Here is a 13,733-nt window from a genome sequence, read left to right as displayed (position 1 = left end):
CATCTTTAGAGCTGTACTGTTGCATGTACCGTGCCAGGTCTCTCTGCCACCGACGCCACCACGACGCCCGACAGCGTCGTCCTCCTACGCTAGTCCATCCTTCCATAGCGAACTCCGAATCTGCACTGCGCCACGCCATCAAGATCCGTCGCCATCAGTGTGTAGGATGAAGCACCGCTCCACCAAAGAATCCGTCCTCTGGTCCCTCAATCACGTGTGTACCTCCAAAAATGACGCCCCAAGGGAGGAACGACACCAGAGCGCCGCCGTCCTCCGATCATCCGATCTAGGGTTTCCCCGGAGGTAGCAGAGAGTGGCCTTGAACTTCTTCACGGCGATGCCTTCAAGAAGGGAACGACGCAGATAGCGCCGCCACCGCCGGCCTTAGCAGAAGCCGAAGGCAAGTTTTCACCCAGATCAGTTCGAAGGAATCCAACTCTCCTGCACGGGCCGCCGTCACCACTAGCACCACCAGGCAGACCCTGGAGTACCGGCAGATCAGCGAGCCAACGGCACCACCGCATCCAGATAGCCGGCCACGCCGGGCCGCCGCCATCCCCCGCGCCGTCCGGGTCAGAGACGGAGCTACCGACCAAGCACAGGGACCGCCGCCGTCTGCACACGCCGGAGCACCGCCGAGGTCCCAGCGCCCGCCACCGCTTGCCAACGCCAACCGTCGCCCGAGCACTGGCGCCACCGTGAAGCCATCAGATCGGGGAGGGAGACGTCGCGCGCCGACCACCCTCGCGGACCCCGCCGCACGCCCGAGCGCCGGCGCCACCGCGGCGCCATCAGATCGGGAGGAGTAGGAGCCCACGCCTCGCCGCCCCGCGCAGACCACGCCGCCGCCATCGCCGTAGCGCCACCAAAGGGGAGCCCTGCAGATCCGCCGGCGGCCCGACCTGCCGCCGAGCCAAGCGCCGCCGCGAGGGCCGGCCGTCCCGCGCCGCCCAGGAGCCTCGCGAGGAGGGAGGGAGCCCCGCCGCCGCCGACGCACGCGCGGGCTTTGCCCGGCGGCGTCCCCTGGCGGCGGCGAGGGAGAAGGAAGGCGAAGAAAGGGAGCGGCGGCGGCGATCTAGGGTTCCGCCCGGGCTGCTCGCGGGAGCGGCAATACGCTCCGGTCTGGTGCCCGGGCGTACGCGCGGTCTAGTACGTACGTCTGATATTTATTATCCCCGGCCGCCCGGTGAGCAGATAGAACAGACTGCCATACGTATTCGGTCGATCACGTTGGAACTCGGATCCGCATGGAAATTACTAGCGGAGCCAACAAGACAAGGAACCACTGGAAAACGCTACTAGGGTTCCGCAACATGCATGATTTTAATATAGCTATGCTATCCAGGGAAATATGGAGACTCATCCAACACCCGAACTCTCTCTGTGCTAAGGTATTGCAGGCTCGGTATTTTCCGAATGGCCAGATTCTAGATGCTGCTCCTAGGGACGGTATCTCCTACTCCTGGTGCAGTCTACTTCACGGGCTACACCTTTTCCGGGAAAGGTATATTTGGAGGATTGGCGATGGTACTCAAGTAAAGATTTGGTCTGATTCGTGGATACCTTGGCCCTGGTCACGACGAGTCTTGACCCCCAAAGGGCAAAATCTCCTGGAGCGAGTTTGTGACCTCATCGATCCAACTACCGGACAATGGGACGAGCAACTGGTGAGAGACACCTTCTGGGCGGATGACATCAAACATATTCTCCACATACCGCTACGAGAGGGGGTCCAAGATTTCATTGCATGGCAGTACGATACCAAGGGTGTCCACTCCGTCAAAAGTGCATACAAACTCCAGCGTCAGCTCGAGCAAAACATGATGAATGGTGGTGTGGGGGGAAGTGATCCGAACCCTGGCAATCTGGACAGTGCTAAGGACGATTGCTGGAAGCGTCTTTGGAAGATGCCTTGCCCGAAAAACAACCAAATGTTTACTTGGCGGCTTAAACATGAATCCCTCGCTTTTCGCACAAATGTAGTACGCAAGGGTTATTGGAGTAATCCAAACATATGTTGGGTTAATTAAAATTAGTATTGTTGCAATCAGGCTTGCCGGTTATTAATGTATTGAGTCTGGTTAAGTCTAAGCATGATTAGGGTGACCGATGTTTACGTCAGTTCGGCAAGTTGCCGTACAGTTTGGAAAGTTTTCATGTGAATGCCTGATCATGTACGAGTTGTACTAGCTGGTTTAGGAATTAGTATAGTTGCGTCAGTTGATTGATTTAGGAAAGCGTGCGTGTACGAGTTAGCTAGCTATATTAGTACATATACGTGTCTTAGTAGGGTTCCTAAAGCTTGTCAAGGTTGAGTCGGTTTGAGTCATGGCTGGTACGTGTATATATGTACAGCCTAGGGCGTACGTTGTAATCAAGAGAAAAAAGAGAAAAGCAATAAAGAGAGGAATTAGAGGGTGCGAGACGCACCCTTGGCTATCCACTTTTGTGCGCGTGTGTTCGTGCAGTTTGATGTGATCGATCCTGTGGAAGAATTTTCAACAATTGATATCAAAGCAAGGTCGAGATGAAGCTGCGCTTGCCCCGGGGTGGCGACCAGATTAGCACCTCGGGGCGGGCAATACATTCGTTGGTGTAGCAACGAAGAGCGGCAGGCAATTTAGTCGTTGGTGTAGCGACAACTAGGAGCGAGCGATATAGTCGCCGGGATGCAGCGACGAGGAGGAGCAGGCAATTGTCGCTCGAGCGGTGACAATGAGGATCGTGCAGTTGTTGTTCGGCAGGGCGGTGACAAGAAGGCGGCGAGGACGGAATACCAATAATTGGTATCAGAGCAATTACCTAGGATCAGCGTGCAAGTTATTAGACTAGGAAAGTACCTAGTACGTACTAATATTTGGAGTAGTATGAGTTCTGGCGAGTTCATATATGGTGGACCCAATCGCCGACACAAAATGCTTGTTCTGTGGCAAGGCTGATGAGGACGGAGCACACCTGTTCATAAAATGCAAGTCAGCAAAGGAGGTGTGGAGAGACCTAGCCATGGAGAAGGAACGCATGGAGCCGGAGACTATTACGTCTGTGCATGTGATGATAGATTATCTCTGGGGTCTAGATATTAAAAAGCGGCTACATGTGCTCACCTTTTGGTGATTGTGGTGGTTAAATGGGAACAAACTCAAAGAAGGAAAAATGCCTCTTGCGGCTGCAGAAGTGGCTAGACGGACAAGAGCAATGTTCTCGAATATCTGCACATCTTCGGGAAAGCAGCTGACAAGGCAACCCCAGAGAGATGGCGACCTCCGGTAGAGTCTGATTATAAGATAAATGTGGACGGCTCTTTTGTTCCTGGTCAGCACCACGCCGGGTGGGGAGTCGCAGTAAGATCAAAAGAGCGCATCCTGCTATGTGCTCGGGCAGGAAGGAGTGACAACGTAAGCGATGCTTTTGCTGCTGAAGCCGTAGCTATGTCCCACGCGATCAATAGGGCTGTCGACCTTGGTCTGGTACAAGTAGAGCTTGAGACGGACTCGCAACTACTGGCTGAGGCGTTGGACTTGCGCAAGGTGGATTCTTTGGCGTACGCAGCTGTGATCAAGGACTTGAAATATCAATTGAAGCTCTGATTCTCTCATTTTTCTATCTCTGGCTGTCGACGTAGCGCGAACTCGGTCGCTCACGAACTGGCTAACCTTGGTCGTTTGTGTGAACCTGACTACTGTATGCAGTGGGAAGCGATTGTACCTGCCCGAGTGGATGAATGTATTTTGGCGATCTGCCCGCACGTTGAGTAATAAAGCCATGTTGCTTTCAAAAAAACGTGCACACTTAAGGGCACGCACGCGTATGCATGAGACGCGTATACATGGTGGTATGGACTTTGCAAGATGACCTTTTACTAAGTATGCATGGTGAAGACACGGTACTATCTGCATGTAATATGGCGCCGTTGGCTCTTTTTTTTTAACTCGCAGCAAAAATGGCTCTGGTCTATCCTCGAATATAGCTGTTGAGGAGAAGAATTGGAAGGCCATTTCGGCTGTAAAAGCTCCCAATAAAATGAAAGTTGTCCTATGGCATTTTGCTCAAGATTGTCTTCCATCCGGAGCACAATTACAACGCCAACACATCTCCGATGCTGCGTGTTGTTGTTTCTGTGGTCAACTGGAGAGTGTGGAGCATGCATATCTATTATGTCCGCGTGCAAGGGCTGTATGGGATGTGATCAAGGAGTGGGCAAATATCCAACTATAGCGAGGATTCGTCAGAGTTTCATCAACTACTCGGTAGGTTTTGTCGGCGAGCTTCAACACGTTGCAGCAGTGTCTAGGCCTGGCGTTTGTTAGCTGTTGTAGTTACCTTACTGGAGCTTGCGTGCCAGATTAGTGTGAAATCCATCTAGATCTCACGCCTGGTTGTCAGTGGGTGGTGCAGGCTGGTGGTCGTGGTCGTCGGGTTCAAGGCTTGGGACGTGGTCCATGGCGGTGCGGTGGAGGCTACTGGCGGCGTGCAGTCACTTGGCAGTGGAGCGTCGGTCCATGACAGTCGGCGGGTTAGGTTGCAGGGATGATTGGACGCTTCTAGAGCCCTTCTGCGGCAACATGTGGTGCCCGCTCCGGCATCTCTCTCCGGTGGGTAGGTGGCTGGTGCTCGCCATATGCAGTGATGGGCAGGGAGACATGGTGGGGTGATACGCTATAATTTTTGATTGTTCCATGCTGTTATATTATCAATCTTGAATGTTTTATATTTATTTTATAGTCATTTTATAAAAAAATGGTACTAACCTATTGATATAGTGCCAAGTGTCAGTTGTTGTTTTTTTGCATGTTTTTTACATCACAGAAAATCAATACCAAACGGAGTCCAAATGCAACGAAACTTTACAGAGATTTTTTATGAACCAGAAGACACCTAATGGGCCAAGACTGCGCCTGGGGGGTGCTCCGAGGAGAGCACAACCAACCAGGGCGCGCCAAGAGGCCCACGCACGCCCTGGTGGGGTTGTGCCCACCTCGGGTACCCTCCGGACCGCCTCTTTGCTCTAGAAATACCCCAATATTCCAGAAACCCTAGGGGAGTCGACGAAAATCAATTCCAGCCGCCGCAGAGTCCAGAACCACCAAATCCAATCTAGACACCATCACGGAGGGGTTCACCACTTCCATTGGTGCCTCTCCGATGATGTGTGAGTAGTTCTTTTTAGACCTTCAATTCCGTAGTTAGTACCTAGATGGCTTCCTCTCTCGTTTGATTCTCAATACAATGGTCTTTTGGAGATCCATATGATGTAATTCTTTTTGTGGTGTGTTTATTGGGATCGGATGAACTTTGAGTTTATGATCAGATCTATTTTTTTATATCCATAAAAGTTATTTGAGTTTCTTTAATCCCTTATATGCATGATTGCATATAGCCTCGTATTTCTTCTCCGGTATTTGGGTTTTGTCTGGCCAACTTGATCTATTTATCTTGCAATGGGAAGAGGTGCTTGTATGATTCGCCCGTTCTTGTAAGCAGTTCTATGATGAAGGATGTGTCTGTTACCACTACAATCTTATGTGTATGCTTTTATTTACCACAATCTCTAGTGAGAAATGGTGAGCACACAATAAGCTTACTGAAGACCTTGGGCCCTCCCTCTTGTTCCATTTTCTGAACCTGCATGCAAAGTGGGAGGAGGACGAGGAGCAGGAGCACGGATGACGAAACAACCTCCTTGAGATTTCCTATCAGGTTAATTATTAGATGGTTGTATAGAAAATTATGCAGAGAAGATATGATTTGACTCAACTCTTATAGTTGTCATCACTTTACATGCATCCCAAGCAAGACGCATATATAAGCAAATCACATCCCACATATAAAACCGAGACTTTTATTCATCACAACAAAGCTAATTAAAAAAGCCAGTTGGGTGGCTTGATAGGATCTTCTAGACAAGAGAAAAGTCTACTAGATCCCTTCCGCTTATTCAAATTGATTGAGAAATACACACCGGAAATAAGAGCATTAGCCGCTAGCTAGTAGCTTAAAGAGGGTGCACGTAGACACCAAGCGCGTCGAGATATATCCCACTGCGTCTGAAGAAGCCCACGATGCTGCTATTCTTTTGCACGGGTATGGTGAAAGTGGTTCCCTTCGCTTGTCCGAAAGGCCCATATGTCTTCACGTTGGTGACAAATTTCAGTGATGTTATTATGTTGTGGTTGTCTCTGCCATAAAGGCCGAATGTTCCGGAAACTTCCTTCACAAACTCAGAAGTGCCGAGTACGGACTGCATTGCACAAGAATAAATAAGTGTTTGTTGCTTACATATGAAACTGAGAAAATCACATAAAATTTCATTAAAAGAGTCCACTGACCATATTTTGTTTTCCTCCAGAACCTCCCCAAGGTCCAACAGTGCGCTTCTGACCAGCTTGGTCGACATAAGAAAATTTGATTGAATCAATGATGGTGCCGCTTCTGTGCCTCGACGATGTCTTTATCTGAGCCTCCATTTCCACCCCATGGTCCAACCTTTGTGGGACGGCTCTACAATATGATAAGACAATTATGTGATATTTTCTTGAATAAAAGGGACGCGGACACAAACTAATGAAGATTTAGGTGAAGACAAAAAGTAGTTGTATATGTTGGTTATTCATCTCACCTGTGAACCTTTAAGCATGGGACAAAATCCATGGACAGTGAGCTCTATGATGTTACCGTCGCTCCTTTGCTCATGGAACTTTTTGTAGATGACACCGGTCGCCATAGCGAACTGTCCTGTCCCACCAACAATAGCCCACTCACCTTCTTCAACGGATATCCCCATCACTTGAAGCATTGATCCCTTAAACCTATATCACGTTCAGATGTGGTTGTTAAAAAATTCAAAAAAAGATGTGGTTGTTAACTGTATCAAGCACTGCAATATACAGTATTACCTAATGATATAATCATCTGTAGTTTAACTAATCAACATGGAGATATATTTCTTCACAAAGATATATATAACCATGTATGAATGCATCTGTGTACGTACCTTTCAACCTCGAATGTTATGCTGAAAGTATTCTGCCAGTTACCGGCATAGATATGCAGGCCTTGTGCACGTGCAACAACGGTGGCGCCGGGGCTAGGGCCATCACATATCGGCCAGTTGTTAACGACGGTCGCACCCAAACCGGTAGTAACACTCGAGTCTATTATGCCTGACTGGTTCTGGTTTGAACCAAGGGGAGTGTGGAAAAGGTACAGGCTGCGGAAGTTGAGCTCATTGCTCTCCACGAACGCGGCGCGGGGAGTTATCTGGAAATTGGCCATGGTGACTAGTGAGTTGGGTGGGGCTCTGGTTCAAGGGATGTTGTAGGCTTATGAGATGCTAGTAGATTGTTGTGTGTGAGAACTAGAAGGCTGGGAGTCGTATTTATAGATCGCTAGCTAGGGCCAATGCCAATAGGAGCATGTCTAGGATTAGATGGAGCGAGACATCCCATGATGTTTTGTGCATGTGAGGATCAGCCATGTGCACCACGAAGACGCTAGGATGCATACGAGGACAGAACTGGTGGTGCTGACTCATCCTTGTGCATCACGAGCACCTTTCTCACCGGCAACAGAATCACTCGATCTCAGCTTTGGTGGCAGTAAGGAGTAAAGGCACGTACGGGCAACGCTGCATGCTTTCTTGACTAAGGATGTGCACCTCGTGCATCACGAGCTCATGTGCTCCATGCTCACAATCAGGATAAGATTTTTCCTCCAAGGCCATCATTAGAATACAACGATCCTTAGGTGCACCTTGTTAGTAATTTGGTACTACCTCCGTTCGAAAATACTTGTCGAAGAAATGGATCCGGAAATACTTGTCGGAGAAATGGATCCCGGACGGAGGCAGTATATATGATTCAGTTTTAAAATGAGATCTCCCTCTGAATGGGAACTTGTGGAATCCTATAGGATGGACCATGAAATGAAGGGCTGAAGTTGATTACTACATGTTCAAGAGAGATAGGGTCGTACATCGCGCCTATTTTGAAACTTCAGAGCCCAGGTGTCTTATAAATTTTTGATTCTGACAAATTATTTTTGAAAAAATTTCAGATGATCATTGAGTACTATTTCTCAATAATAACCTTAATAACTGTAAAACTCACTATCCCTTGATAAATTTTATATTCATAATTCAGCCCGTTTGCGCGTTTTAACATGGCATAATTAGGACAACGTTTGCTATTCGAGACTCGTGCATCACGAGAACCTGTCTAACCGACAAGAGAATCACTGCATCTCAGATCTGGTGGCAGTAAGAAATAAAGGCACGTACGGGTAATGCTGCAAGCGGTGTTGACTGAGGTGTTGACTGAGGACGTGCACCATCTGCATCACGAGCCCTCTCCGCTCAGTGCTCACGGTCAGTACAAGATTCTTTTCAGGGAGGGAATCACTACTGTACAAATGGTGTTGCCGCTAACAAGGAAAACATACTGTTAGGCTTGTCCTACTTTTGTAAGTTGTGGAAATCCGATGGGATGACCATGAAATGAAGGGCTGAAGATGATTACTATTACAGGTTCAAGAGAGATTGGGTCGTGCATCACGCCTTCCTTTTTTTTCCTAGTACTCCCTCCGTAAAGAAATATAAGAACATTCTAATCCCTTCGTAAAGAAATATAAGAACATTTAGAATGTTCTCATATTTCTTTACGGAGGGAGTAGAATATAAAGTGTGAAGTATATATGGTGTGCCTATGTGAGAAAACAACAAAACAAAAATGTATTCTGATAATTATCGATATGTGTATGTGGCATCCTATGTAAGATACTGCTCATGAGAGTATTATGGTTTAGCAAAATAATAGCCCTCTTATGAGTTTAACTACATTTACGAAAATTTCAATTACAAATTAACTATTTGCAATATATGAGAAAGCATTTGCACTCAGCCTACCGGGAATCCAGCTCGGCTCTTATATCGAGAGGTATTCATTTAACATTTTTCCCAAAATGCGCATACATATTTTTCCCATCAAATTCATGTAAAAAATAGAAAAAAAACTATGTTCTAAATATTTTAAATTAAATTATTTTCTTTTTTCATGTAAGTACAAAATATATGCAAGAGAATAGTGTAAATTCATACTCCCTCCGTTCGAAAATATAGTAACTGTGCGCCCCACGGTGGCACCCGGCTTATGTATAAACCATGTGGCAGACGAGGCACTTGGCTTATTGTTCGACGAGATTTTGTCGTAATTTTGTGCTTATCAATTATAAAAATATAGCGTTAATACGTGTGTACAAACAAGTATATGCTAGAAATTAAGATTACTTGGGCACTTCTGTTATCAGACCCCGCGCCCATCATGTTTCCCGGCATGTCTCAGGTTCACAGAAGCTCACGTCCCAGGGAAGACTATAGGAAAAGATCATGAAAGGGCTACCTGACCCAACACAAGTTGGGTTCGGTGTGTAGCCACATGGCAACCCTGGGTCGTGCCACCAAAAGCCCCAAATAAAGTGCCAGAGGGTTTTCTTAGTACACATAGGTGAATGGTTGTCTTCCAAGTTCTGAAGGTGGGCCCCTGAGCAAGTGTGGAAAGTGATCCCTGAAGAAGTGCAAGCAAATCTCCAAAGTGAAAAAATACTCATGAAGTCCAAGGTAATGCAGCCAGCCCATGCAAGCAATCCTCACAATAGAGGAAACCTCAAATTCCAAGAAGCAATCAAAAAGTTCCAAAAGTGCCAAGAAGCAAATCCGGCAATCTTGAGCGGTAGGGGAACCACTGAAAAGAAGGCGGAAGATAGCCATTCACCACCCCTCATTAATGCATGAAGAAAAAAACAGCCAAGCAGTTATCCCAAAACCATCACCCTTATCAACCTCACCTAAGTCTCTGGGTTCTTGAGGCATTGCGCGGGGGGCATGATCGAGCTGTGGGGTTTCTCGATACCATGATGGGCTAGGGTATGCTTTTCTACTGCCTGTCAGAGGCATCTCTGAAGCACGGTGTCCCCATACACATAAGCTAAAGCTTATTCAGTTCTTAACTTGCTGATGGTCGTTTCGACAGTCCCCAATGATAAGCCCTTTGGTAGCCTTTATTGATGACACATTATAGCTAGTGATTGTCAGGAGGGCCAACATCTTCATCCAATCTAAGAAATACTTCATTTTTTATGACATTACAATCCATAAATATGCTTGCATGCACTCTTTTGTTCATCATCAGTGCAGCCATCACTAGTTAATGGCGCACACGTTGAGCCTGCACCGACAGGATGGCTACTTGGACAACAACAAAACTGTGTCATGATAATGTCGATGACATCCTGACATTTGATTGTCTACCCCAATATACGGCAGACACTGGGGCAGCGAACCCGTGTGTCCACAATGTCGTCGACAACATACTCCATCAACATTGGGGGCAATTGCATCAGTTCATCCAAGACGTCGCCGACGGCGTCTTGGCTTCACCAACCTACTCCATCGACATTGGGGGTTAACACTCATGTGTTCACAGGGTCGTCGATGACATCCCGACATAGAGCTTTCTACACCAACACATGCCATCGGCACTGGGGGCAGCGAACCCGTGTGTCCGTGACATCGCCGACGACATCTCGGCATCGAATAATCTACACCAACAAACTTCATCAACACTAGGGGCAGCAACACCAGTGCGTCTATTACATCGCTGATGATATTCCGGCACACTATTGGTCTACATCAACATATGTTGTTAGCACTAGTAGCAGCAACACCCATGCACCTACAACACCGCCGCGGCACTCCGGCACCCTTATCTTCAACAACAACGAAGCGAGTTGAAGTATATTCCGGCACTCTCTGTTCTGATCACGCTGATGGGATTCCGGTGTAGAATTTTTTTTCTACCTTGGCCACAACGTCTTGGTGTTACCTCGATGATTACGAGGTGACCCACCAATGGCTTTCTAGTATTTCATCTACATCAACGTGTCAACTTCACGGGAGCAGTGCAACGCGCCAGTGCGGCCAGCGTGAATCTGTGAAACCCTTCAATTTAGCCGGCTGGCACCGCGACAGCTGCGGTCGCGGCTAGATTGATAAATTTACTTCAGGGCACAACATGGTATTTTGCCGTCAAATGAAAAAAAAGAGGTTGTATTGTTGGCTGGCACCATAGCTGCTACATGGTCACAACAAGTTTCCTCGTCATGTAAGTGAATTCGCTTGCACTATTCTTAATGCATGACTGCGACATAGTCTCATCTTTATGTCCGAAGATCCACTTCCTCGGCCATAATTTGGGGGAGTACCTAGAACTCATCTAGATGAGATATAATTTGATCTCATTCACTTGGAAAACAAGAACATATAACATAAACGTCAGCACGCACGCATCTTATAGCATCTTATAGCATCACATCCAATGGCTATAAAAGATGAATAAGACCAAATTATATCTCATTTAGATGAGTTCTAGCAAAACTGATAATTTGGAGTGCCTCCTAGGTGTTCTAATTAATGCTGAGTGATGGGTGCACCGCACCAACACACGCGCCCATCGCCAATGTGGCCGCTAAGACGCGCCCTTGCCACTGATACCTTCGGACGCCACAGGGCTGTCAAGAGAAGGACCTCAGGATACATGTGTACATGGCCTCATTGTATGCAGACATTTCCTTCTTGTATGAGTTGAAGAGAAGTTGGGACGTGCACGTACCTCGTGCGCACAAGCAAGTTCTGACTTCATTAATCATGATAGCAATCTCAAGATAATCCAGCTGCTCTCGTGGTAACTAGTACAAGCACATGTGGTGGGAATTCTACGACTAACTTCGATGCTATCTCGCCACCAGGGCTGCTGATCTACTCGGGCGCAATGGTTGTTGCGGCCGCCGCCAGCCAAGCACACTCGCTGGCGCGGCGCTGTGCAACATCAGTATTTTACCTTCGTTGCCCTGATGAAGAGATACATATACCTGCTCCTGCACGCCTCATGGTCCTCCGCCTTGATGATGGAACAAACAGCAGGAAGCATTGAGGGAGGTTAATCATAGTTCTCTGCATGCACACGTACATTTTTTTTTTTTGAGGGAACATGCACACGTACATGATATGATGAAAATCCCATGCGTGCATGCGGCTACTAGCTAGCTAAGTAAGTAGAGGGGCTAGTTGGCTTAGATTACCGGTGCAGGCCCATCAGGCCAGGCCGAACGTGCCAGCCGTGACCATGCGCAGATCTAGCTGCTGCACCGCACGCACAAAGGATAAGTCTCAAAGAGATAACGTTCTTATCATCTCCATGAGAATAGCACCTGCCGAACAAGTCCTCCGCAGCGTCCGCGCATCTCATAGCTATCCATTGCCATGACGCTGGCCTATATAAAGGCTGAGGCAGCAGCCACGAAGAGGGGAGGGGGGGAGCCGTACCAGAGAATACGCCCCGGGAAAACACATACACAAGAAAAACCATAAAGAGAAGGAAAAGAGCCACGTGCCCACGGTGGCGGCGAGTACGGCGGCCTTGTTCGGCGGTGCACGTGCACCAGACCGGCGAGAGGATGCCGCGGCGGCGGCGGCGGCAGCAGCGACACCCGTCCAAGCTCCAAGATGCGACGGTAAGACCGCTGCGTCAAGTCAAGCTAGCTCTTCACATGAGCGTTTGATCGAAGACATCTTGCGTTGCATGGCACATGCATATAAGGGCACAAGTACAATTCCTTTTCTAATGATTCTTCTTTTATTCTCAATTAGCAAACGTCAAAGATGGAGATCTGAAGGCCATCACGAGATCACATCCAGGAGGGCGAGGAGACGCGCCCACGGCGGCAACATCGACGAGGAGGCGCCCAGCAGAGACACGCACGGAGAGACGCGCCCACGGTGGCGGCGGCCAGCAGATGGACGGAGGAGCCTACAGAGGAGGCCCCGCTGCGCCCTTGCGATGAGAGAAGGAAAGCGGCGGCGACGGTGGCGGATGACGCGCCGACTTCGGTTGCACCAGCGCATGGACCAGAAGCAACCGGTAGCCGTATGGCACACCGGGACAACACAAGGAGGAGGCTGCGGCCTACACGCGCCGACGCACAAACGTCCAGCAAAAGCCTCATGCCATTTCCATGGCGTCGATGAGATGCTCGGTGGCAACGACGTCGAGACTCGTACCAACAAGCCCTAAGAGCATCTCCAACAGGCGCCGGTCGTGCCACGCGCAAAATACAAATATGCCGCGCGCGCATCGGCTGGTTTGGCGCGGCGCGCAGCGCTAGCTCAAGCGGCCGTGCTAAAATGCAGCGCGCGCGCCTGGCTCCAGCAGCGCGTCAAAATGCACCGTGCGCGACTCGCAGGTGCATTGCATATGCTATTTTTTAACACAAAATGATGAATATTTTCAACATAATAAAAATTTCACACAAACAAGTTGATGAAGTTCATGCCCACAAGTTTAAAATCATGCCCATAAGTTCATCCAACCAAGTTCAAAATGCAAATCAAGTTCAATACACAAAGGAAAGACACATCATTCCTCGTCCTTGTCCTCGTCTTCGTCCTCGTCCTCATCTTCGGAAGACGATTCTTCCGCCTCCGAAGATGAATCTTCCTCCCTCTCCTCATCGCGCACCGCATCACGTGAAGCTCCGATGGTGTTGGCAAGATCTTCAACGGCATCTTCATGGGAATGTGTGCGAGGAGGCTCATCAAAAGACATTCCGCCCATGGCGGCCGGAGGTGCACCCATGCCTCCCATGAGAGAAGCAAAACTCATGCCTCCCATCGTGGCCATAGCGTC

The 13,733-nt window shown here is 48.6% G+C and overlaps 1 protein-coding gene and 1 pseudogene across 1 annotated transcript; one reads left to right on the top strand and one right to left on the bottom strand.

Annotated features, from left to right (window-relative positions):
- Positions 1-5,823: 5,823 nt before the first annotated feature.
- Positions 5,824-7,328, bottom strand: LOC119358883 (annotated as a pseudogene).
- Positions 7,329-12,503: 5,175 nt separating this feature from the next.
- LOC119358882 lies at positions 12,504-13,161 on the top strand. The gene is made up of 2 exons (XM_037625283.1): positions 12,504-12,561; positions 12,698-13,161. Exons 1-2 carry the CDS (start codon positions 12,554-12,556, stop codon positions 13,119-13,121), a joined length of 432 nt encoding a protein of 143 aa, XP_037481180.1. The 5' UTR covers positions 12,504-12,553; the 3' UTR covers positions 13,122-13,161.
- Positions 13,162-13,733: the final 572 nt, after the last annotated feature.

This window comes from Triticum dicoccoides, chromosome 2A (assembly GCF_002162155.2).
Source record: "Triticum dicoccoides isolate Atlit2015 ecotype Zavitan chromosome 2A, WEW_v2.0, whole genome shotgun sequence".
In the NCBI taxonomy this organism is placed as follows: Eukaryota; Viridiplantae; Streptophyta; class Magnoliopsida; order Poales; family Poaceae; genus Triticum; species Triticum dicoccoides.
This window is presented reverse-complemented; position numbering and strand designations above follow the sequence as displayed.